The sequence below is a fragment of the Tauraco erythrolophus genome, chromosome 7, assembly GCF_009769465.1.
Source record: "Tauraco erythrolophus isolate bTauEry1 chromosome 7, bTauEry1.pri, whole genome shotgun sequence".
Classification (NCBI taxonomy): domain Eukaryota; kingdom Metazoa; phylum Chordata; class Aves; order Musophagiformes; family Musophagidae; genus Tauraco; species Tauraco erythrolophus.
The window spans coordinates 21079232-21101508 of record NC_141471.1 but is presented as its reverse complement, the minus strand read 5'-3'; the positions used below and the strand labels follow the sequence as shown (position 1 = coordinate 21101508).

At 39.9% G+C, this 22277-nt stretch overlaps 1 protein-coding gene across 5 annotated transcripts in view; it reads left to right on the top strand.

The window, feature by feature from the left end:
• Positions 1 to 2730: 2730 nt before the first annotated feature.
• The window catches only part of MLLT10 (MLLT10 histone lysine methyltransferase DOT1L cofactor), a 131746-nt gene continuing 112199 nt past the window's right edge, over positions 2731 to 22277 (top strand). For 4 of the 5 annotated variants that reach the window (XM_086614923.1, XM_086614924.1, XM_086614925.1 and 1 more), the window contains exons 1-2: positions 3274 to 3491; positions 7356 to 7435. In XM_086614923.1, coding sequence (XP_086471049.1) covers positions 3323 to 3491; positions 7356 to 7435 — 249 coding nt within the window. In that variant the 5' untranslated portion in view covers positions 3274 to 3322. Of the gene's footprint in view, positions 2770 to 3273; positions 3492 to 7355; positions 7436 to 22277 lie in introns of those variants that run through there. The other variant, XM_086614921.1, reaches the window with a different exon arrangement.

Sequence of the window (22277 nt, the reverse complement as noted above, 5' to 3'; positions counted from 1 at the left end):
GTAATGCATTTCTTTTCCTATTTTGCATTTCAAAGGTCTTCTCTAAATGATTGTTTTACAGAACTATCAAGAGGTTATCTAAATTTTTCCATCAAATATTACACAATACCATAAGGTGGTAGTCATGGAGTTTCCTTCAGTCCATGTACATTCTTTCCATAGAAAGAATTAAAGAGAAATCCATAAAAAATACAACAAATGTTTCATTAAATAATTGAATGTATTAGGCTTGACTGAATTTTGACTAAAGCAAAATTTCAGGCTGTTCAGTATTGAGCTGGTGTATTACATGGTGTGAGATTAAAATATTTTTATTTGAAAACTATACAGTAGGTTTTTCACAAATATACTCTTGTTGCCGTGGTGCGGCTTTAATAAAGTTGTTCCAAAGCGATAATTTTTTTCTTTGGTGATGCTTCTTTATAAAACTAAAAATTGAGCCTTAATATAGCTAACATTAAAAAAAAAAAGAGAAAGACTCGGGAATTGTACTAGTTGCTTTTCAAAGAAGAAATTGCAGGAAGACCTTCTCAATGAATTAAAAAAAAAAGCCTTGAGAAAAAAATTACAATTGTTTGTCACAATACAAGTTTTACTAAATATATAAATTCATCCAACAAATTAAAATACATTTAATATATTTTCATTTTAAAAGGATATTTATTTTAATTTACCTGTCAGGGAAATAAAGGACAGATTTGCTGCTGTACCGTGACTTCTTTTTTTTTGTCAGGGTTAACAGAATCATTGAGAATGCTTTTTAAATTAGATGTCATTTTCTTGACAAGAATGAAGAAGGGCTGGGACACTGTATCTATCAGCTTCAAATAATTTGCATTTTTTTAAAACACCAGGATATATTAATTGCTTTATTTTCTTACAAAGTAATTGCTTGCACCTGCAATTTTCAGGGTATTTTTACAAGCTTTAAAAGTAATAAAAATAGGGTTGTAAGTATCTTTTATAACGTAAGCAGTTTTATGTTCAAATTTGTCTTCTTCAGTGTTGGAGATAGGATGTTTGGGTGGGAGGTGGGGTTTTTTTGAGAGCAATCTCTGAATGATTTTACACAAACTGAAACATACTACATTCCAGTTCCCTCCACCCCCATTTTTTACACGTGCCTTAAAAATTTCTAAACTCTCAAGGATATTGGAACATACATTTACAGAAAAATGTTTAGAACGTGTCTCAGATGGCTGTGATAATCGCGTGTTTGGCTGGGCCCTTCATCTGGGAAGCTACCTTCATCATTCCTTTTTTGCCTGCCCTCCATTCTTCCTCTATCTACATAATTTCACTTAAAACTTTAAAGGAGAGAAAAGAGCTTGACCTAAGATACCCTGCGTACAAACTGCAGACTCAGATGTCTCTAGGGGGTAGGCAGTTGTGCACATCCCACCTCTCCCTTCCACGTAGCAGCTCGTCATACTCCTGTACGTAAGTGCAGATGTTTTATTAGTTAACAACGTGTAAAATACAACCTGCGTCTATGTATGTCTAGCTGCCGACGCGTCCAGGAATGTGCATAATTCAGTAGTGATTTGTACAGATACTGTATCAACTAAGCTGGCCTTGCAAAATCATTGTGAAAAATACAGTCCACACACAAATTCCGCTTCTTTGCCTTTTTGCATGATAATGAAGATAAATCAGTGGTATCTTCCTTGCCCAACACTAAAAAAATAAATAAACCACCCTAAATAAATAAATAAATAAATGATGGCCGTGGGGCGAGCGAGAGCAGAATTTTGCAAGGCTACGTTTAATTTCTCTGTGCTTCTGACAATCACGACAATTAGTTCCTTCTGCTACACGCATACCTGCTTACAATAGAGAATTGAATAGCCTGAGATTTTCCTCTCTGCTGACCAGCTCGGCTCTCTCTCCCCTCAGGTTTTCGTGGGGTTTTTTTGGGTGGTTTTTTTTTTCTTTCTCGCTCTTTTTTTTTTTTTTTTTTTTTTTTTTACTCCTTTAATTAAAAGAAACAACAGAATTGTTTTACTAACCCTCCCCCTCCAAACGCCCAACTTCTAGAAAGGCACATCCACCTCCAAGTAAAAGTAGAGAACAGCTGTGTCGAGAAGGTGGTGTTTGTTTTTGTGTCTCCGCGGCCTCCCTGGTTTCTCTGTTTGTCTTATCTTCTGTTCAGCAGCACTTTCGCTCCTGTGGCAGCAATAGCCGCGCGGTGCTGCGTTCGCGCGCCGAGCTTTGGGGGAGAAGCAAGAGCGGGATTAATAATGCAGTAGTTTTGCAGCCCCATCGAAGGGAAAATAAACAAAATAGTAAAAGTTGCGGTGAGGGCAGGGAAGTGGCGCGATAGTGAGAATGCATTAGTCCTGCAGGCACACCGAGGGGATATAAACAGGATAATAAAAGTTGGGAGCGGGAATGCATTAGTCGGGCAGTCACATCAGGGGGAAAATAAACAAGACAGTAAAAATGATTTCTGCGGGGTGGGAGGAGGGCGGGATTGGGGCGCGTCCTCCAGCCTTCCTGAAGGGGGCATGAGCAGAGTGACAGCGCGGGCGGGAGCGGGGCGCATGTCTGCCACCTCCCCGCCCCCCCGCCGCACTGCGAGGGGAGGGGGGCAGCAATAAGCCCGTCCGACGCTCGCCCGGGCGGGGAAGGGAGGCGGTTTCACGCGGGCCGTCCCGAGCGGCCCGGCCGGCGGCTCCGGCACGTCGCGGCAGGGAGCGCGTCAGGGTCAGGCCGGCCGGGGGGGCCGAGATGGCCCGCCCGGGGGACGGAGAGTGGCCGCACGCCGAGGTGGGTGCCCGAGCCGGGCGGGCGGGCGGGCGCGCCGTGCCCGGGAGAGCCGGCGCTTCCGGCGCGCGCGGAGGCGCGGCGAGGGGCGGGCGGGCCCGGCGGGGCGCCGCGCCGCGCGCTCGCGCACGCTCTCTCGGCGCGGCGGTTGGAGCCGTTGGGGGGGGCGGCCGCGCGCTCAGCCGCGGCTCACGTTCCATGGGCGGCTCGTGAACCATCGCGAGGAGGCCCAGGCCGAGGCCTTCCCCGCGGGCGCGCGCAGTGCGCCTGCGCCGCTCCCTCGCCTGCCCGCCCGCCGTGGGGTGTCCTCCTCAGCGTGCCGCCGCCGGGCCGCCCCTGCCTGCCTGCGTGACTGATACGGCCCGGCCGGTTGGTCGGGCGGGGGCGAGAAGCGGCTCTCAGCCAGCGGTCATGGGCCCTAAATCATCGCCGTGGCGGCGGTGGCGGCGGCGGCGGCTGAGTGACTGAGGGGAGACACCGCCGGGGGAGGGGGCAGGCAGGGGGTGAAGCGCGTGTGTGCGTGTGTGTTGTTGACGACGGTGTTTTTAACCCTTAGATGGTCTCTAGCGAGCCGCTGCTGCTGCCTGTGTCACTGGAGGGCGAGTTCTCCAGTAGCATGAAGGAGATGATCGGCGGCTGCTGCGTGTGCTCCGACGAGAGGGGCTGGGCCGAGAACCCGCTTGTCTACTGCGACGGGCACGGCTGTAATGTCGCAGTGCATCAAGGTGAGTAGGCAGACGAGTGCCCGCGTGCCCGCTCTGGCCTCCAGCCTTGCTGCTTCCTCCTTGATGCTTCCCGTTCTCTTCCCTTGGGCCTACTTCCCCTCCTTGATCCTCCTTGGCCGTTTTTCTCCTCTTCTTCTTGCCCTCCCCGCTCCTAGGTCCTTCTTGGCACCCATGAAGCCTTTTTCTAGGGCCATGTGCTTTCTGGTCTGACCTGTTCTGTCATCCTCTGTCCTTCCAGTCTGTCTGTCTGTCTGTTTCTTCATGTGAGACTTCCTATGTTATGAATTCCTATGCTGTGAGAAAGGAAGAACCCCCTTCCTTTTTTTTTTTTTCCTCTTTTCTCCTCCCTGGGTACCTTTTCTGAGTTTATGCTTCTGTGTTTATGTCCGCCTTTGCACCCTGTGAACAACCTCAGTTGCAGCAGTCCAAAGACTACCTAAAACTCCCTTTCCTTCTTTGCAGAACTTCTTACTAATCTCTGTTCTGGCAATTGTTGCTGTATTTCTTTCTTCCTGTACTTGATCCCTGTTGTCCCTGCCTTTGCCAAGTTAGAAAAAAATTGAGGGGTGGCCGATAGACAAGGAGAGTTTAGGACTGGAAGAGAGCGGTGTGTAGGAAAGACTTAGCTGTCATGTGATTTATTCCTCTGCCTGCCTTTCCTTGAATGTCATTTGGCTGATATTTCCTGGTAGATGAAGAGACTTCCTGTTGTGGTTCTGCGGAGGGAGGGTGCTAGTTGGAATGGCTGATGCTGGATTTGTTTGGATTAGTGGAGGCTGGTTGGTTGGTTTCCAGCTCAGCTCAGGAGCTGGCATGTTCCCTCTATGTGTGATTGTTTTGTTTCTGTCAGTGGGTTGACCCTTCTTGTGAGAGCAGAGGGAGAGACTGAGTTCTGCTGCTTACATTGTAAGAAAGGAAGTTACGATGACTTTTGCTTTATGGTGACAGAAATAAGGAATAAGATGATAGTTTCTCTGTATCAACTCCCAAACAGTTGTATGAACTCTGTGACTTGCTCTTTGACTCCTTCTAGATAGTGAATAAATTGGAGGAGACGGAAATTCTAAATCTAGTTCATTAGGCTGAACGCCTTGCGCATGTGACAATACTACTAATGCGTGTCTCATGCTTGGTCTTAAATTGTGTTGAAGATGATCATAGAATCATAGAATGGCTTAGGCTGGAAGGGACCTTAGAAATCATCTAATCCAACCTCCCTGTCGTGGGCAGGGACGCCTCTCAACTAGATCAGGCTACTCAAGGCTCCGTCCAACCTGGGCTTGAACACCTCCAGGGAGGGGGCATGATATAGTAACTTTGTTTCAGGTATATGCTCTTTTGAGAACTGTCAAGAAATAATGAGAAATAGTAATAATTTAAGGAGATCTGCAGAAGAATTCAGTTATTCTTGTTAATGTTGCATTGAATGTAGAGGGGAGCTGAGAGGATCTGTGAAGTTAGTCTGGTTTTGAATCAGTTTTCTGTTGACTTAAGAGCTGAATAATCTTAACCAGTAAGTTAACTCTGGTCTTGTGGAATCTTAGGATCATGAAAAAGAACATTAAACCGTGAGTGCTTTTAGAGGTCATACTTGAACCGGCTATTCCTTTCATATTATCTTGGGCATCTTCCTTTGCATGTAGAGCCTTGTCAGTATTTTCAGTGAAAGAATTTGATGGTAGCAACAATTGGAGCTGAAATAGTGGGAACAACAAAAGCCTGTTTTAGGAAGCATTCCCAGTATAGAGACACACTTCAGTAAATTGGGTACAAGAATATTGAACTTTTTTTTTTTTCTCCTAAGGTCAGATCCAAATCTAAACTTGAATCTGGCAGGAAGTGTGCAAAGTACTGCTTCTTCTAAATCCAGATGCTGTTGTAGAGGTCTTAAGAGGAAGAACTGTGTATTTCGGTTTATTGAATCATTGATGTTTTACGTTTTGGATTTGATGCATCGTGTGAAGGTGGTATGTCCACTCTTTTTGTAGTCTGTCTATAGTAAAAGTAATAGTCCTCATGGTTAAAGCTGCTAGTCCTTATTTGAAGTTCAGACGGCAGTATTACCCATGAGACTTTATTAATAAACTGCGTTTTTTGTTATTATTTTTAGTTCAAGTGTTAAGTCATTGGCAAGTTGTGGAGAACAGAAATCTCTTCGTATGTTTAAAGAAGCTTTGGATAGTAATGAAAGTATAAACCAAAGGAAGTCTTGGAACTCAGTAGACAGTACCACAGTGTATCACAGAGCACAAACCTGTGGTGGACTTTTCTAGGCTCTAGGTGTACTCTGTTATGTTGGCAGATACAAGAGTACTTCCCCTCAACTTTGGTCGTTGCCCAGCTTGTGTTGCCTTTGGATCTAATTGCCAGCCCTGTCTCTGAGTTGCATTCTGTAGTTAGTTTCTTACTCTGCGCTGTCTCTTGCTAGTTTAAATGTGTCATTGCACCTTTGAAGTCTCCCTCTTAGTTTCTAAAGAGGAATTTAAAGTCCCCCTTATCTGTGGTTAATATAGATGCAATGAAAACAAGATGTTTTTTCTCATGTTAAGAACTTTACTGTACAGGAGAGAGGGCTTATCAAGATAGTTCAGTCTGTCAGTACTTGGAGAATGTATTTGAAAGTCTGATGACTGATCTTAATATGACTACATGTATGTATATAATGGGAAGTGATTTCATTGACTTTCCTTCATAAAAGGTGTATTAGCCAGATGTTTATTATACTACTATTGCATTACTGTTTTGTTTTTTTCCCTTCCTCAGGCTAGCACAAAACCAGTAATATTTTTGTATATCTACTAGAGGATACTAAGTTAACTGCAGCTTTCCTCTTAAATATTTCTTTATCATATATATTTTTTTCTAGTTGCACACTTAAACTAGATTTTCTTGTTTAAGTAAAACGTGATTGTTGGGAACTGAGATGTTAAAAAATATGATGTCAGATTCAGTATTATCTTTCTGAGGAAAATGTTTGGCTTTTTGATTGTTTGTTATTAGTTATTAAACCCATACAGATATTAGAATATACTTGCAGGAGTTGTGTTCTTGTATATTTATTCCCTCAACAGTTCTTAAAGTTTCTTGATCTGTGCATTGCAAGCATGAACAGTGTTGTCAAATTACTAAGCTCTTTTTCTGTGGAATTTCTTATCAGACTCCTGTGTGTGTGTGTGTTTTTTTTTATATACTATAAAAATACAGATGACAGTCTTGCAGAGAAATCTGCTTGTATTGTCTCAAAATTTCTTTCCTAAGGATTTATGTTTTAGCCTGGCTATAGTTGCAACTGATCCTAGTCCTGATGCTCGATTTAGTTTGTGCTTACAGTTCCATATGAATTTTCAGAGGGGAAAAAGGCAAACTTTGTGTCTTTGTTTAGTTTATTATGAATTTATTATGAATGACCAGTTATTTTACTCATAAAGAGTAAGAGAACTTGATTGTAACTAAATGTATGAATGTCCTATGACAAACTCAGATTTGGTAGTTGCTTTTAGTTTTCTCCTAAAAAAGACTTTACTATAAATGATGGATGTTTGTTACTGTGAAGTGTTTTACTGGTAAACAAATAGCAAACCAGATCACATATGAAACATTGGTACTTTGAATGGTTATATTACTTTTCGAGCTAATAAGTATTTTTTGATTGAACAAATTGTGCATAAATTTTGAAGTGGAAGCTTGTACTTAATTTATAGTACCATTGTGACAGGATTTCACGTGCAATGTACAGATGTCAATTTGACTTATTAAAATGGTCTGAGATCAACTAATACTAAACTTTTTTTTTTATAACATTCGTATTAGTAGTACTGTAGTGCTGCTTATGTTTGCTGAAATATTTTGTCTTGTTCAAAACAGCTTGCTATGGAATTGTTCAAGTACCCACTGGACCTTGGTTTTGCAGGAAGTGTGAATCTCAGGAAAGAGCAGCCAGAGTGGTATGTGCTTTGTTTATTAAGTAATGCCAGTTATAATGCTTGTGTGGATAATATTTTCCCAAGTATCCCAGTAATAGCAGAAAATAGCTTAGCTTTGTGCCATAATTCCATGTAGATGCTATTCAGAAAGACCTGTGTTTTTTTTTAAGTGGAAATATGTAACTGTCTCTAAGAATTTTGACAATTTCTGTGCGGTGTGTGGTGGGGTTTTTTAGTGGTGTTTTTTTTTTTTAACTTTTTTTTCCCCCAACCATTTCAAAGATTATTTTCTTCGTATCTATGGTGTGGGTTTTGTGTAATTTTGTCGGTTTAATGCTTATATAGTTAGGTACGGGGAGGAAATTGAATCTGTGTCCGATTTTCTTTTACAGCAACTTTAGATTACCAGTTGAAAGCTTCAGTCTAGGAACACTTAAACAATAAGTAGTATTCTTAATTTTAGAATCTAATGCTTACTTGGAATATGATACTTCTAATTGAAGAAACATTTTCTTTCTCTATCTTGTGAATTTTTATGGTAAATATTGGGGATTCAGATAATACTTCTGAAAAACAACAAAAGACCCCCAACACTACTTTTTTTTTTTCTTGATTATATGAGGGTTTTTCTTTGCTCAGACTTGTGTGTTATTGATCAAGCTGCATGATATCAGGAATTTTTAGAAAAATAAATCATGTTTCTCACTACTTGACAATTTTTAGTTTCTCTTTTAGCAAAAGATAAAGTGAGAGTATTTAGAAAGACTAAGCTGTTCCTTTGCCTCTGAAAACATTTTTCATTTAAGAATTGGAAGAGAAGGTGGTGCAGCATCTTAGGGCAGTGTGTAAACTATTTCTAACTTTCATATCTAAAGACAAATGAAGAGTTTGAGACCAAATTTTCAGTTACTGGCAGTGGCTGGCAGAGTGTTTACATGAGCTGTTTGCTGTACCTATTTCCTTTTCTAATATGAAGTACTATAGAAAGGGTAGGATGACTTAATATTGTGTGAATTTTTGGCACAGGACTGAAGAATCTTGTTCCTCTACTTTTTCCCAACTTGCCACTGTTTTTGTAATGCTGTAGTAACCTAGACTTTGTTACTCCTTCCAAAGCAGACCTGTTTGTGAGAACAAGAGTGGATTGATTTCTCTGTGCATTCCAAATATTTGTCAACAGAAAATCAAAACCGCCACCCTTACTGAAGAAAGGCTGTTTCTTTCTTTTCCTAGGAAGACCAACAGCAATGTAAAGTTGTAAGAGTAGCATTTTTTAATGTTGCTGAGTTTGATATATACAGGTTGACAGCAAAGCTAAAAATACAGAGGGAGTAAAAGAGAGATGGTGGCTAGGAGGATTTTTTTGGTGTATGATAAGGAGTTCCCATTAGGATTTGGGATATAGTTATTCCTGGCTTCTCCTGACACGAGAAATGAAGGAGAATTGTACTGGGTTCTAAAATAAACAATATCTTACTGCATTCCGATAATTTCTTGAGTTTACCAAACAGAATAGCTTTGATAGGCATTATACCGCTTTTCTTTGCTGATGGAAGTTAAGAAGGAATAGTGATGAACTCACTGAATTGCCTGCCTGGTGTATTCTATTCTTGTTTCCACCTAGTGGAGTCTGTTTATGGTACAGTTCAACAAGTTGTCTACTGGTCTTGTTTTGGAAAAAAACCCACATCTTTCTCATTTGTGATACAGCATAGGTTTAATTGGTTCTCGAGTGAAACTAATTGCATGTGAGAGAGAAGAGTTTGATAGCAGTTAAAGTTTTAACAACTACTGGTATGTTAGCGTGTTAGAAACATGGTGGCTCTCTCTGAGGTGGCTTGGAGAAGCCCTTAACATTCAGAAACCAAACTGAAGCTCTGACTTGAGTATGAAAACTGGAACTTTATTGTAACCAGTTTATCAGATTCAGAAGTTGTAATGCACACATTTGCAAAAGTAAACCTCCTTATCACCATTGTAGGAGACCGAAGCTTAGTTTTTCTGTTGGCCTTTTTGTCTAGAAACAAAACCAGAATTAAATTGACTGTATTACATTGGACATGCTTCTACTCACTTAGTTTTAGTCTTTAAAAAGACCTGAGTCTTGCGCTCAAGGTGTATTTTTCTATTTTTCCCTGCTGATGCTGCCTGCGTTGTGTGTTTCTGGGGTTATTTTTTTTTTTTTTAAGCTGCAGTTACTGAGCAAATAAATTCATTCTCATAAGAGACCAGGATTAATTGCTTGCACTCAAATTAGTCTTGCTTTAACAACTGAAAGAAATAGACTAACTTGGGAGTGTGTAACTCAAGTAGGTGGTTCACCAGAGAACTTTGCTTAACGGCAGGTTAGAGCAGTTGGCTTCCCATATACTTTCGACTGTTACATACTGATGTCTGCTGTGTTCCCTTTTTTTGTGTGCTGCCACTAAGCTGGCACATACTGCCGGTGAGTGAAAGCAGGGGCTGGTTTTTTTTTTTTCAGCCACATGAACTTCCTGTCTGGTTGACTTCGACGGTTTTGATAGTGAGGTGGTCACCAGTGTCTTGGGTTTTGAATGGTCAGCTACTAGTTGGAAAGCACAGTTCCATACCTGGAAAGCCATGCCGAGTCTTGGCTTTGGCAGGGCCATGTTTTTGTGTGTGTGACTGCTATTTTTGTAAACCTGAACTGTTTGGGTAATGGACATATTAAGGTGTCTGGTAATTGTTCGGCTTACCTTATAATCATGCAGAAGGTTGTAATCCCAGTATGTACTTTTTACAATCACTGTATAAGTTTTAAAATGTTGCTTGAAAAGTCTTAGTTTTCCTTAAATCAACTAATTTGTCTTAGCTGACCTATGGTGAGCTTGGAATGTGAATCTTTTCAAGATGAATGGCAGCTGCTCCCAGTTTCGCCTGTGTCAGCATCAGCTGTTACTACCCTGCATAGAGGGCTCTTTTGATGTCTTCAGATGTACCTGAACTTCTGAATCAAAAAGCAGGGCAGATACATGTTGATGTAGAAAAAACTGATATTAGGATCCATGTGAGGATGTATACATATGGAGTAGTATGTAAGGAACTTTGGGAAACTGGATGGTGCATATGTGTTGTCTAGGTGCTAATAGTACTGTTATCCAAAGAAAGACTAGAGAAGTGAAGTTTAGGAATTATAGCGCAACTGTTGTTCAAAAAGACTTTTCTCCACATCATCCTGTTATGTGCCAAATGTCTTCATGATCTTATTTTAAGAATGATTCAATTATAGTGTATAATGAGGTATAAATAGAAAATGTGTTTATCGTTTACTACAAGCTACTACTATGCGTGCTTATCATGAGGGAGCTGGAATAATCCTGGTGATAAAGATTCCAGGCAGCACAGAGTCATCCAACTCGATTCAGAGGGACCAGGAGATCTTGGTACTGAACTTCACTGTTACGAATTCCAGGAAGTTTTACTACCTCAAGCACAGCTCAGCTTGTACATGAAAGGTCAAATTGCTTACAGTGTTGCAAGTGGATTAATACACTGTTGATCTGTTTCACTGGAATACGTATATTATAAGCCTGTCATTGCGTCTGGACTTGGTACAGATTGCTTTAATGTTGTAAAGGTGGTATTTTTTCCACTTGGCTTTTCTGTGTTAGGTTTTTTTGATGGGGTGGCTTACGAAGCTGAAGGCAGTACTGGCCCAGACCTGAGTCCACACATTTGTGTGACACTACAGCCGGTCTAATAAGCCACCTGGATTTTAGCCCTGGGGAATGTGTTGAGGGGGTTATGACACCCTGTGGAGCTGGCCACATAAGAGTCGAGATAGTACTCATCTGGATCTCAGCTGAACCTGGTGCAACTGGAGTCTTTGCACTTGCACATGTTTTTTTGTAACTTGGTGCAGAGACAGAAAGACTGTCATTGCAGAGTCAGTTTAGATCATACAGTACTTAAAGATTCAGAGCTGTAGAAATACAGCTCTACTGTCTAGCTCCAAAACCAGTTCAGGTACAGCGCTCTCACAGTGATAGGTTCCTGCTAGTTATCCTGCCAGACCTGAGCTGTTCCTGCATCTGCCGCACAGATGACCCACAGTCTGAACACCTGAAGGTTTTGTTTTTTTTTTTTTAAATCTTTAGTGTAACAATGGTTGTAGTTCTCCTCTCCAAGTTCCTTTTTAAAAAAAATCTTTTATCACATGCATCCACAAGTTTGTTATTGTAGAGCTGCTCGTAAGAGTTGTATGATGTATCCATAGTTTAACGCCCCAGCCCCAGCATTTATGTAGTGTCAATAACCGTAGGCGTAGTATTACTTGCCTTTTGCCTGAGCGGAAGGAGGCAATAGGAACATGGGCTTTCGATACGCAGGTGGGTTTGTGATCAGAGCTCTGGCAGCTTTGGCTCAACAGGCTGCCTCCAAGGGAATGGGGTCTCTGTGGCTGTGCTTAGAATCAGTTTTAGTGGGGTTGTTACACTTGTATCTGTACACTAGATTGCACATTGGTAAACATGGTCGCAGTAGAGGTGAACTAAACTTAGTTTTAGAAAAAAACCACTTGCTGTTTTCTTTTTTTCTTCAATTTGAAATACTGACCACTGAATAATTCAGGACTAATATACTATGCATTCTCTTCGAAAATTTATCTTGAAATAATTCTTAAAGAAATTTCGAAATGAGTTTTTCTAATGTGTATCCATAATTTTCCTTAAAGGCCATTTTATATAAGGATACTGCTACAATTACTTTTAAGAATATTATAACAAGTAGTAGAAAAATTACTTTAGTTTTGAGCATACAACAGAAAAATTGACCTATGTGGTTTTGTTATTTGTGGGGCTTTTACACAGCAATAGAGTAGTAAACTTCTGAATAAGAGAAGGAAAAGTGACTGCAAAATACAAATTGCTAGTATATTTTTTTGTAAATATGAGAAACTACTACTTATTAACAATATCTTCCTGCTTCCCCTTTCTCCCCCTCAAAAAAACCCACCCTAAGAACATAGTCTTGTTTTTTATGAATGGCAGTGAATGTCTGCTTGTAGCTGGATAACTGGAATAAAAAAGTCTGCCTAAAGATAATTAGGCACAGCATGCAAAACCGCTTCTTTTAGTCTGAAATACTGTTGACTGAGTGGTGTGTGCTTCTTTCCATTATATAGATGGGTGAGTGGTGTTTGCTTTGCATTTCATGAGTAGGAGGAAATATTTTTTCCTGTTCAGGTTTTTTTTTGTACAGGTAGTGATTACAGACCCATAACCTTATTGCTCTGTGACTCAAAAGATGACAGAATTGCTTAGGATTGCATAGTGTCTTGTTCTCAAGGTGAGTAGCACAATTGGCAGAAGGTGCTGCATAAGTGCAACTTCCTACCCAACTGGTGAGCTGAACGTTACGCACAGTATTGTGTGCTGTGCATATCAAAGTGGGAGTATTAATGCTATTTCTGGTTGTGCCTTCATGCTTTTTTTTTTTTGTGTGTGTTGCATTTTTCCCTGCTTGTATGCATACTTGCTACTTGATTTCTAAATACACAGCTGAGTTCATAAACTTACTTGAAGCACTTAATTACAGCAGAAAAGATGTGCTAACTTTCTTTTCCAGTTTTGATTTGCTGCATTTTACCCCGATGTGCACCTTATTTGTGCAGTAGTTTATACTTACATTATACTAAATGTGGATATACAGAGTACACAGGCTTTAAAACACAGTGTAAAATAATTCCATCACCCAAGTACTACTTGATCAATATTTTTTCAACATAGTATCAGATAACAGGTAGTTTAGTAAATGCTCGAAAGGTTTTGTGGCAAAATTACTAGCCAAAGTGACACCAGAGCAAATAATTTTCCTTTACAGGAATTGCTTAATTCTTATGCAGAAATGTTTTGTGACTGTTAGTTTCATTGCTAGACTGTTAAATTACTGGCAGAAGCAGTCTCTGAAGTAAACAAGGAGCCTTAAAATGCATGCTGGCATTTTGTCCCTAGGAATTTTTAGGGTACAGCTGTGATATGTCGCAGGAGGACACTGAAGTGAATCATCACACGCTATATTTTCTTCAGCTAGATTGAATTGGGTCAGTAGCATACTTTCAGCCTAGTAACAAAAGCTTGGGTGTTTAGTTGGAAATCCAGCATAGCCTTCTCATGCTTTCCATTAAAGATCAATGTATGAATCTTAAGCTTTGTGCATGTTTATAATTTGGATTCCTGCAACATCTAGCAGGGCTTACTAGTCTTAAATATGTAGTGAGAGATTTATGGCTTTGGACTTCTGAAGTTGGGGTAGCCAGATCGTGATACATGCCGTGTGTCGTCACTGTGCTCCGTTGTACTCTGTTAACGCTCTTCTAGTTACCTTAGATGTATTGAGTAAAAGTATGACTAAATGTCACCTGTAGTACGTACTGACTGAATGGTCTTGGAAGAATGCTGATTTGCATGTTGAGTGCCTCTCATCTTCTTGTCAGAGTCTGTAAATTTATTATCTGTAGTAGATGCTTTTGACAGAACTAACTGAATCTGCATATATTTTTATCTGATGCCTTGATAAAGAGAACTAGGTCAAGTCTCTTTAATTTATCCAGGTATAAAACCCGAAATACTTTCAGGTAGTCAGTCTGTTTTTCTTTTACCTGTCAACTGTCTGCTTTAAAAGAGAGTTCTCTCCTTCTCCTGGGACAGGTGACTGAATAGAGATGGGGCAGAGATTTGGCAAATTTATCAGCATCAAGAAATGATTATTTGAAGATGGAGACGGCTTAATTTCTTAAGTTGTCAAGTTGCAGAACATAGCACTTTGGAAGAGAGGCACTGACAGTATGCGTTCGTTTGCCCTATTAGTGGTGTCACCCAGCTGGGGATTCTTGAATGTGCCAGAAGATCTTTTGATTCGTGTTGGTTCTTCATTATGGCTTATAAATACTGGAGTCTGGTGTGAATCATAGGTTGGAAACATTGGAACTTTAGTTTGCTTCTCTTCAGACACTTTGGGTGAAAAATTGTGTGGTTAGCTACTTGCTGACTTCTGCTTCAAATACTCGCGTGGTTGCAAGCTATCATCTATAGAGCTATTGAGATGAAAATACTGAAGGTGGGTATTTTGTGGGTTTATCAAATACTTAAAAGGTCTTAAAATACTGCAGGTTGAGACTATTGATCAGGTATATTGCCATCCAGCTGTGCTTTAGAAACTGATAAATAAGAAAATATGGATTTGATTTTGTATATAGGAGTGTCTTCATTGACTGGGCCGTATATTCTTATAGAAGCTTTACGAAAAGGAGTTAGGCAATTCATCCTTTTTGCTATACTGAATAAGTCAAAAATGAATTTTTGACTTTGGCAAGTATTATAAGGCACAGGTGTTTTAAAAAAAACCCACAGAAATAAACCTAGTTGGTTTTATGGAAAAAACACCAAAGAAAAGATTACTAAAATATCAGAGTAAAAGGATTTGATATGAATAGATAGCTTAATTTTGATGTGAGTAGAGATTCAGTAATTTCAGCAGCATCTGGGAATGCTTGTGAGTTTTGTTGGACTTCCTGGAGGCTTCAAGGGCTGAGAGGATGATCTTCTCTGGTTAGTCTTTGTATGTTGGCAGCGTTGGTTTTGCTTCATAGAAGGCAGTTTGAAGGGGTGAATGGAAAAATGAGATGTCACTGGTTTCCGAGGGCTGGGGTAAGTTATTGCCAGCAGATGTAGACATGGCCAGTCTGGTACACATCCTGTTCCTGAGTCTGTTTTTGTACTAACTGCCTGTGAATTCTCATCTATTGATAGAATTTATGCCAAGAGCTAAATTTCCAGTATACTGATTTGCACCACTCTGCAAATATCTGTGAGTTTTCTTCTGGTTGTCTAATCTTGCAAAAACTATAAACTCTAAGGCATTTCTTCTTCTGGAGATACCTTCTGATTAGCTGAATTTGAGTTAGGTTTTCTTTTAACTATAATCCAGTTGTCTGCAGTGTAATTCCTAGAGTTTTATGTGTCTTTAGAATATGGTGTCTCTTTTATAGAGGGAGCTATGTTTGCGTTGGTTGTTCAGTACCATATTTGCCTGAATCTGACAGAAACTAATCACTAAAATGATCCCAAATTTTCCCAGGTTTATTAGGGGGAAAACTGAGTTCTTATTTTCAGTGTTTTAATTTCAATGTGTGTGTGGTGTGTGGTTTTTTTTTGTTGTTTTGTTTTTTTTTTTTAAACTTCCCCCTTACTCTGAAATGGACCAAAATGCTAGGGGGAAGAGGGACATAGAAAAGTACAAGGGAAATACGAGAAAATGTAAGACTCTCTTCTCTGAAGAAGATGGAATACTAATTTCATACCCTTTGAGGGGGAAGGAAAATAAATAGCAAAAATGTTTTAAGCGTAGAAGATAGTTTTTCATCAAAAAAGTCAATAAAGAACTTTAACTAGTTATGTAGAGGTAGGATGATGTATGCGCAGCATTGGTATAACTGAAACTCTAGACGTGATTTGTAATCAACTTTGTATCCAGAGCTGTTTTCTAGATATCCTTTTCCCCTCCCCCCCTGAAATTTTACATTTTTTACAGCAATGGATATCTGTCTGCCAGTGTTAAATTGTTTTACATTAACTGCAATAACTACCCATATGGGTGTCTTGACCCTTCTAAACCAGTTGTTTAACCCATATTACAATTCTTTATATTATCTGAAGTAGTAGTGTATGAGACTATCTAGCGTATTCAAAGTCTATAGGATTGGGAAAGATCATCTTGGATATGATAGAGAGTATTAGAGGTGACTTCTGTATGTTTCTTTCTGCTAACACCCAAGGATGAGACAAAACAGGGTGGAATACTGGTGAAGATCTAACACCCAAGGGTGAGACAAAACAGGGTGGAATATTGGTGAAGATCAGTGAAGCTGTACCACAGAACTTGGGAGATGAATACCTGGATGCAGTCAGCTGTGCTGCAGATTTCCACAGCTACCGATGAATGGGAGACAAGGTTGCTGAGAGCGCCAGGGGCTGCCACTTGGAAAGCCATTGGTTAGAAACTGACTTTCTGATCACCTGCTCTACTTACCTTGGTAAATCCGTCCCTGTGCTTTGGGGAGTGTGTTGAGTTAGTGTGTTTTGATATATACAGAAATACCCAATAGCATGGTATGCTGCAAAAGAGATGTATTTGGAACCAAATTCAGAAATAAAGCAATAAAATGACTTCTGCCTGGCAACTGACTCTCTTCTCCCAGATTAATTTTAAGGAAGTTATAAAACTTTGATGGAGTGTGTGCAGGGTTTGTTTTCACTAAAATGTGAATTAAAACTTGCAAAACCAAATGGATTTAACCAGTCTACTGTTTGATTAATGATTAACAGGAGCAGGAGAATAAGATGTTTTGTATGTCAAGTTTTAACTCCTTATTGATGAAAGGGTTGAAGTGTCAAGTTTCAAGAACTGTGATGCTGATTCTGTATAACTTCTTATTTTGTTATTCGTAACTTTAAGGGTCACGTGTTGCAGTCTCTTAAAGTTGTTCCTTTCAGTTAAATACTGTTTGTTTGCTGTTGTCAAGCAACATGAAACAGTAATTCTGTTATCAAAATGTACTTTGGCTAAAAAAAAACCCTGTTCTGGAAGCATAGGTGTCGTGCTGGATGTAGTATAGCTTTGGAGGGAAAATAAGCTTGTAAACTAAACATTTTGTGTATATGGCGGCTGCCTATTAAAAAACTTGGAATATGCAAATGCCAGGGAAATATCAAAACAAAATTGGCGCAAGAAATTTTGTCATATTACTACTGAAATGAAATTAGATTCTGGTGTAGTGTGTGGGTTTTTGGTTTGTTTTCTTTTTTTGGGGGGATGGGGTGGGGGTGTGATGTGATGTTTTGGTTGTGTGGTTTGTTTGTGTTTTTTTATATGTATGGTGTGTTTTTTTTTGTTGTTGTTTTTGCTAAGGCCCTTGGTTGGAATTTGATACTCACTTATAGCCAGCATAAATGGTGCCACCTCCTGAACAGGGTGGTTGTATCCTTGCCCTACTCCCTGTGTTCCTGTTAATGTTTTTCATCTGGCATTGTTGTTTGCATGGCCTTATGGAAAGATGGCTCAAAGAAGCAATCTGACTGAAAAAATATTACTTATTTTTAGCTTGCTGGTTAGGACTTCCATATGGTCAAATGAGTGCTTTACCGAGAGCAAGAGAGGCAGTAGAAAGCACACAGCAGGGGATGTCCAGTGATGATCTTTTGGCAGCAGTGTGCAATTATGTTAGTTTAAAGTGAGTCTGAAGTAAAGTCAGCTGGAACTGCAGCCTAATTTCTCACTAACTTTTAGGAACTGTGGTCTGTTTAATCTGCTGTAGATCTTCTGTTATTTAGGTTAACAGGTCATATTGAGACACACAGTTTGTTTATTGCCTCATTGCAATGCTTGGAATTCAGTCCTGCAGGACTACTTCATTGACAGTCATTGTTCAGGTGAATGGTTCCATTGGCCTAACTTGGACCAGAATTTGGTAAATTACGTGCGTAAGAATTCTTTGACCTTTGTTTTCTTATAACAAGAGACAGCCTATAATGGATGTTTGCAGACGATGCTTTATGAAACTTGTGGCAAACTTACAGAACCCTGAAGGAAGAGCAATTTTATATTCCTACTATTCTTTCTTCTCTTCTACTTGTATAATCTTGTTCCTGTCTCTCTTTATCTTCCCTGTCTACTACAAGTCTCTTGCTCTTTCTCTTCATTTAAACATGAATAAGATATTTTGTTGGATTAAATCAGCTTCTCTCTGCATTTCCTGCATTTCCAGTTGAAAAATTGGTAGAGTTATGTTAACCAAAAAGACTCCAGTAATTATATTTTTCTAATGTTATCTGCTGCTGATTAATGTAGCTGTTAGTCCTGGTTAAAATGGAAAGGTGTATTTATCTAAAATAAGGGGAGAAAACTTTGTGCCACAATGCAGTGGAGTCAGATTTGACTGTAACTAATTCGGTACAGGAAGATGGGTTTATTTAGCTCCTCCTTTACTTCTCTTATTTTAGTCTTCCAGTCTTGGAACAGTCACACTGTCAGACTGTTCCATCTGCAGAACTTTGAGATTGGTTTTGCTTTAGTCCTCTACAGGAGGCCTTATACTCCAAAGCAGTTCCTTCTGAGAGGTCACTTGAATTCTGCTGAGATAGAAGCTAGACCCATGAACTTAGTCGGTTCCACCAAAGCTGCAAAAATGACATGTCCATGTTATGTTCCATGAGGACAGAAAGGGAAGGGACAATGTCACTCACTACAACTTCAGTCTTCCTTCAGCCAGTATTTCTGTCTTTTTCACTTCTCTTCCCCAAATCTAATACAACTAACTGTATGTACAGCACCATAAGCACTGGTGCTCCTCCCTGCTATAGGACTAGTGCCCTTAAGCACACTGAAGGATGTGGTTATTCTCTTGCATCACAGTCAGCCTCTTTGGTATTCACATTTGTGCTGTCTAACCTGATGATGTTTATCTGAACTGTTGATCAGTCATAGGACTTTGTGTTATTTATGCTGTAATGTTTTCTGAGTGTCATGTCTGCCCCTCCTCCCTCTTCCCTGCCCCTCCTCAGCTTGTTCAGTAGTTCCTCACAATGTTTTTGAATGCTCAGACAATAAATCTGTGTCAGAAATCCTTTGCCAAAGCTAAGACTTAAAATGCACAACTGGAGAAGAGAGCACTGACATGGCCCGTGTGCTCAAATATTAGAGATCGTCTGACCATCTGTACAGAACCCTTACACAGTGTTGCAGAGATCAAAGCTTTGTTCCATCATGCAAATTGCATCTGATGTGGTATTTAGTAAAGAGATTCAGTTGTTGCTGTTCACTTAAAGTCCAAGCTCCATCCATAAGTATACTGGAAGGTGGGGACACTGCGTGGACAAAACCATTCCAATAAGAATTTTTAAGTGAGCAGTCTTCTGAGACACATATACACCCAACTGTCTCCTTTTCTTGTACAGAATCCTTTGTAACAACATGCATTTAAGCATTTCGAAAGTACCTAAGACTTTTTTCGGTCACTTTGCAAATTCTTAGCTGAAACTATCACTTTTTTTGAAATGCTATATTGCTGTAAGATTTTAGAACCAGTAATAAAGTGTTAGTTTAGATAAAAAACCAAGTTACTTTTCTCAAGGGATGAGACACACTGTTCCCACTGGCAGAGCTATTCCTTTTACTATGTGGTGTGTATTGAAACTTGGGAGAGCACAAATGGGTGATAGAATCTGAGAGTGTGAAGGCTGGGAAGAAGTTAGACTCAAAACCTAGAGGAACTGGAAAGGGTCACTATGTGGTGTGTTAGCTTCTGAGAGTGCTATTGTATTGCAGATTGGAGCCAGAATTCAGGGCACCCGAGTGCTCTGTGTCATCAGAATGCAAGTATCTCTGCACAGTTGCACAGCTCCAGCTCCGTGAGAGGATACTCTGCAGAACTCCCTGCACTCAAGTTTTCTTCCGCTGTCAAAGCTCCCTCCTCCACTTCAGTTTTCTGTCTTATGTCTTCTCTGACTGGTTGCAGCCGGGGCTGAAGAGAAGTAACGAGGGAAGAACCTAATGGACCAGAGTTCTATTAGAGATATGAGACAAAAAGAAATTAGTTGAAACTGAGCTCAGAAGAGACTGAATGGAGCATGCTTAACTCTTCTGCATAAAGAACTAGTTCAGTTCTGTGCTGCTCAATGTCTTGTGATACTTTTATTTTTTTTTTATTTTATGGTAAAGTTTGCTTGAGAAGTTTGCTCATTTTTAATTATTAATGCTGCAGTGTTATGGTGCCCTGCTTTCAGTTTTGCTGATGGAACTGATTGTGGGGTTATGCTTGAATTGCATCAGTGATATAACCTGAATTAAAAATGTTAAAAAGAAAAAGTTTATTTCACTCCATTTCACTGATCTGGTTTAAGATGTAGCCCTACAGATAGTTGGGTCAGCAGCTGAGGGAGTGGTGGAGGGAGAAATTAGTAAAGGAGAGGCGGAGGGAAGAAGAGAACCTCCAAAACTGGTTTTGCCACTAGCGAAAATGTATGTCAAACTTCCGCAGGTTTGCAGAGGTGGGGCAAGCTATGTTAACAGCTTCCCTTGTCTCAGTGGTAGATACATCATCTCTGCTCACTGGCCTTAAGCTGCCAGCTTGCAGCCTTGGACTGGGAACAAACTTTATCACACTATCACGAGCAATATATACCAGGCTTCTCACTTCGAAAATCTGATTCAGTGTATGGTGGATTCACTGAAATGAACCTGCTGCTACTACGTGTCTCTCAGCACCTAGTATTTAATGTTTGGAAAGCTGGAATGTTAAGATACAGCTTACATACATAATGCATATGTAGAATTTTGTTTAAAATGAACTGATCAGTTAATTTCAGTGACAAGGAAGTCCTTTTAGTTTTGGCTTACAAAAAAAAATTAAAATGATGTAATGCTCCCAGTCTGCAGGCAGCTTACAGAATAGTTCAGAAGTTTTCAGCCACTTTTATCTCTAGATTTCACCATAGACTTAATACTGGCTTTCAATAAATTGCTGATCGTTTTAGTGGGGGAATGTGAGGGAGGGATGAATAAAGCAAAAGACAAAAAGCAGCAATCCTAAAGATTCTTCTTCCTATATGCAGCTGTCTATACCAATGTACTGAGCAAAAATAATTCAAGAACTTTTCTATTCCACCCTTTGTGACAGCCTCTTTGCTTGCTAATATAAATTTTCCTACAGGTTAAGAGGGATAGGTAGTTCTCAAGACATACTTCAGCTATATGAATTTCAGGAATGGAATTTCTGATTCTTCAGATGAGTTTGGGCAATCTGTTTCTGAGGCGCTTCTGGCATCATAGATTCCTTTATCTGCTGACTTAACAGTTAGCTGGTAGTGGAGTATAGTACTGTTCAGGGAACACATAGAAGATCTGTACTGATGCCTTATGTCCCTCTCCATATGAAGGATGTGGTGTTAAGTTTGCATCTGATAATCAGAGTGTTCTTCAGTTTTTTTTAAAAAGCTTGTTAGACTGGTATGCTTTGAGTTGTCCTTAATTTGGGAACACATAAAGGTTTTAATAAGGTGATTCCTAGGTGTAGGATCTCCTATAATGCTGTTCCTTTGCACGTTGTTGAGAGCTGTTGAAGTGGAATGTGTGTCAAACCTGTAGCATTTTTGTCATCTATGAACTGATTTGGAATTGATTCATGGTGCTCTAGGACACTTAAAGATAAACTTGATACTAGGAACTTGGTAGAGGCAGTGATAGCAGAAAGATTGTACTGTTGTGATCCTGGTGTATGTCAGAAGAATATGGTATCAAACTGCGTGTTTCGAGACTTGCAGTTGGAGAATTTCAAGGGTGAGTCAACTTGTGACCTCGTTTTTCTGAGACAGAAAGCGAGATTGGTTTTGGTCTCTTAGGGTAAGTTAGAGTCAGCAGAGACTGAAGTCAGCTGTAGTTATGTGCACGTCTTTGTAGTTGACCTCCTTGGAGAGTACAGAGATTCTAGCAGAAGGAAATACGGTGGGGAGTCTTTGGGCTGTGCCTGAGTTTCTTATGAAGTGAGTCTACCCCATGCTATAGTTTTTCAAGGCTTGTCTCCAGAATTCCAAGGTGTGGAATCCAGAAATAAAAACTTGGAAGTAGAACTGCAAATAGCTTAAGTATATCGTAGTTTCAGGATCTGAAGGAGTAAGCTTCGTTTGTCACAAACTAACATTAATATTCAAGTAAAGGTTAAGGGAAAATAAACCCATTTGTTTTGAAAGAATAGTTGCTTCCTTAATGACAGCTAACAGTTTTGATGTGCATGGTTTCTTTTTTCAATGCTCCTATGGTCATTCCATTTTTTTATTTTATTTTTGCTTTT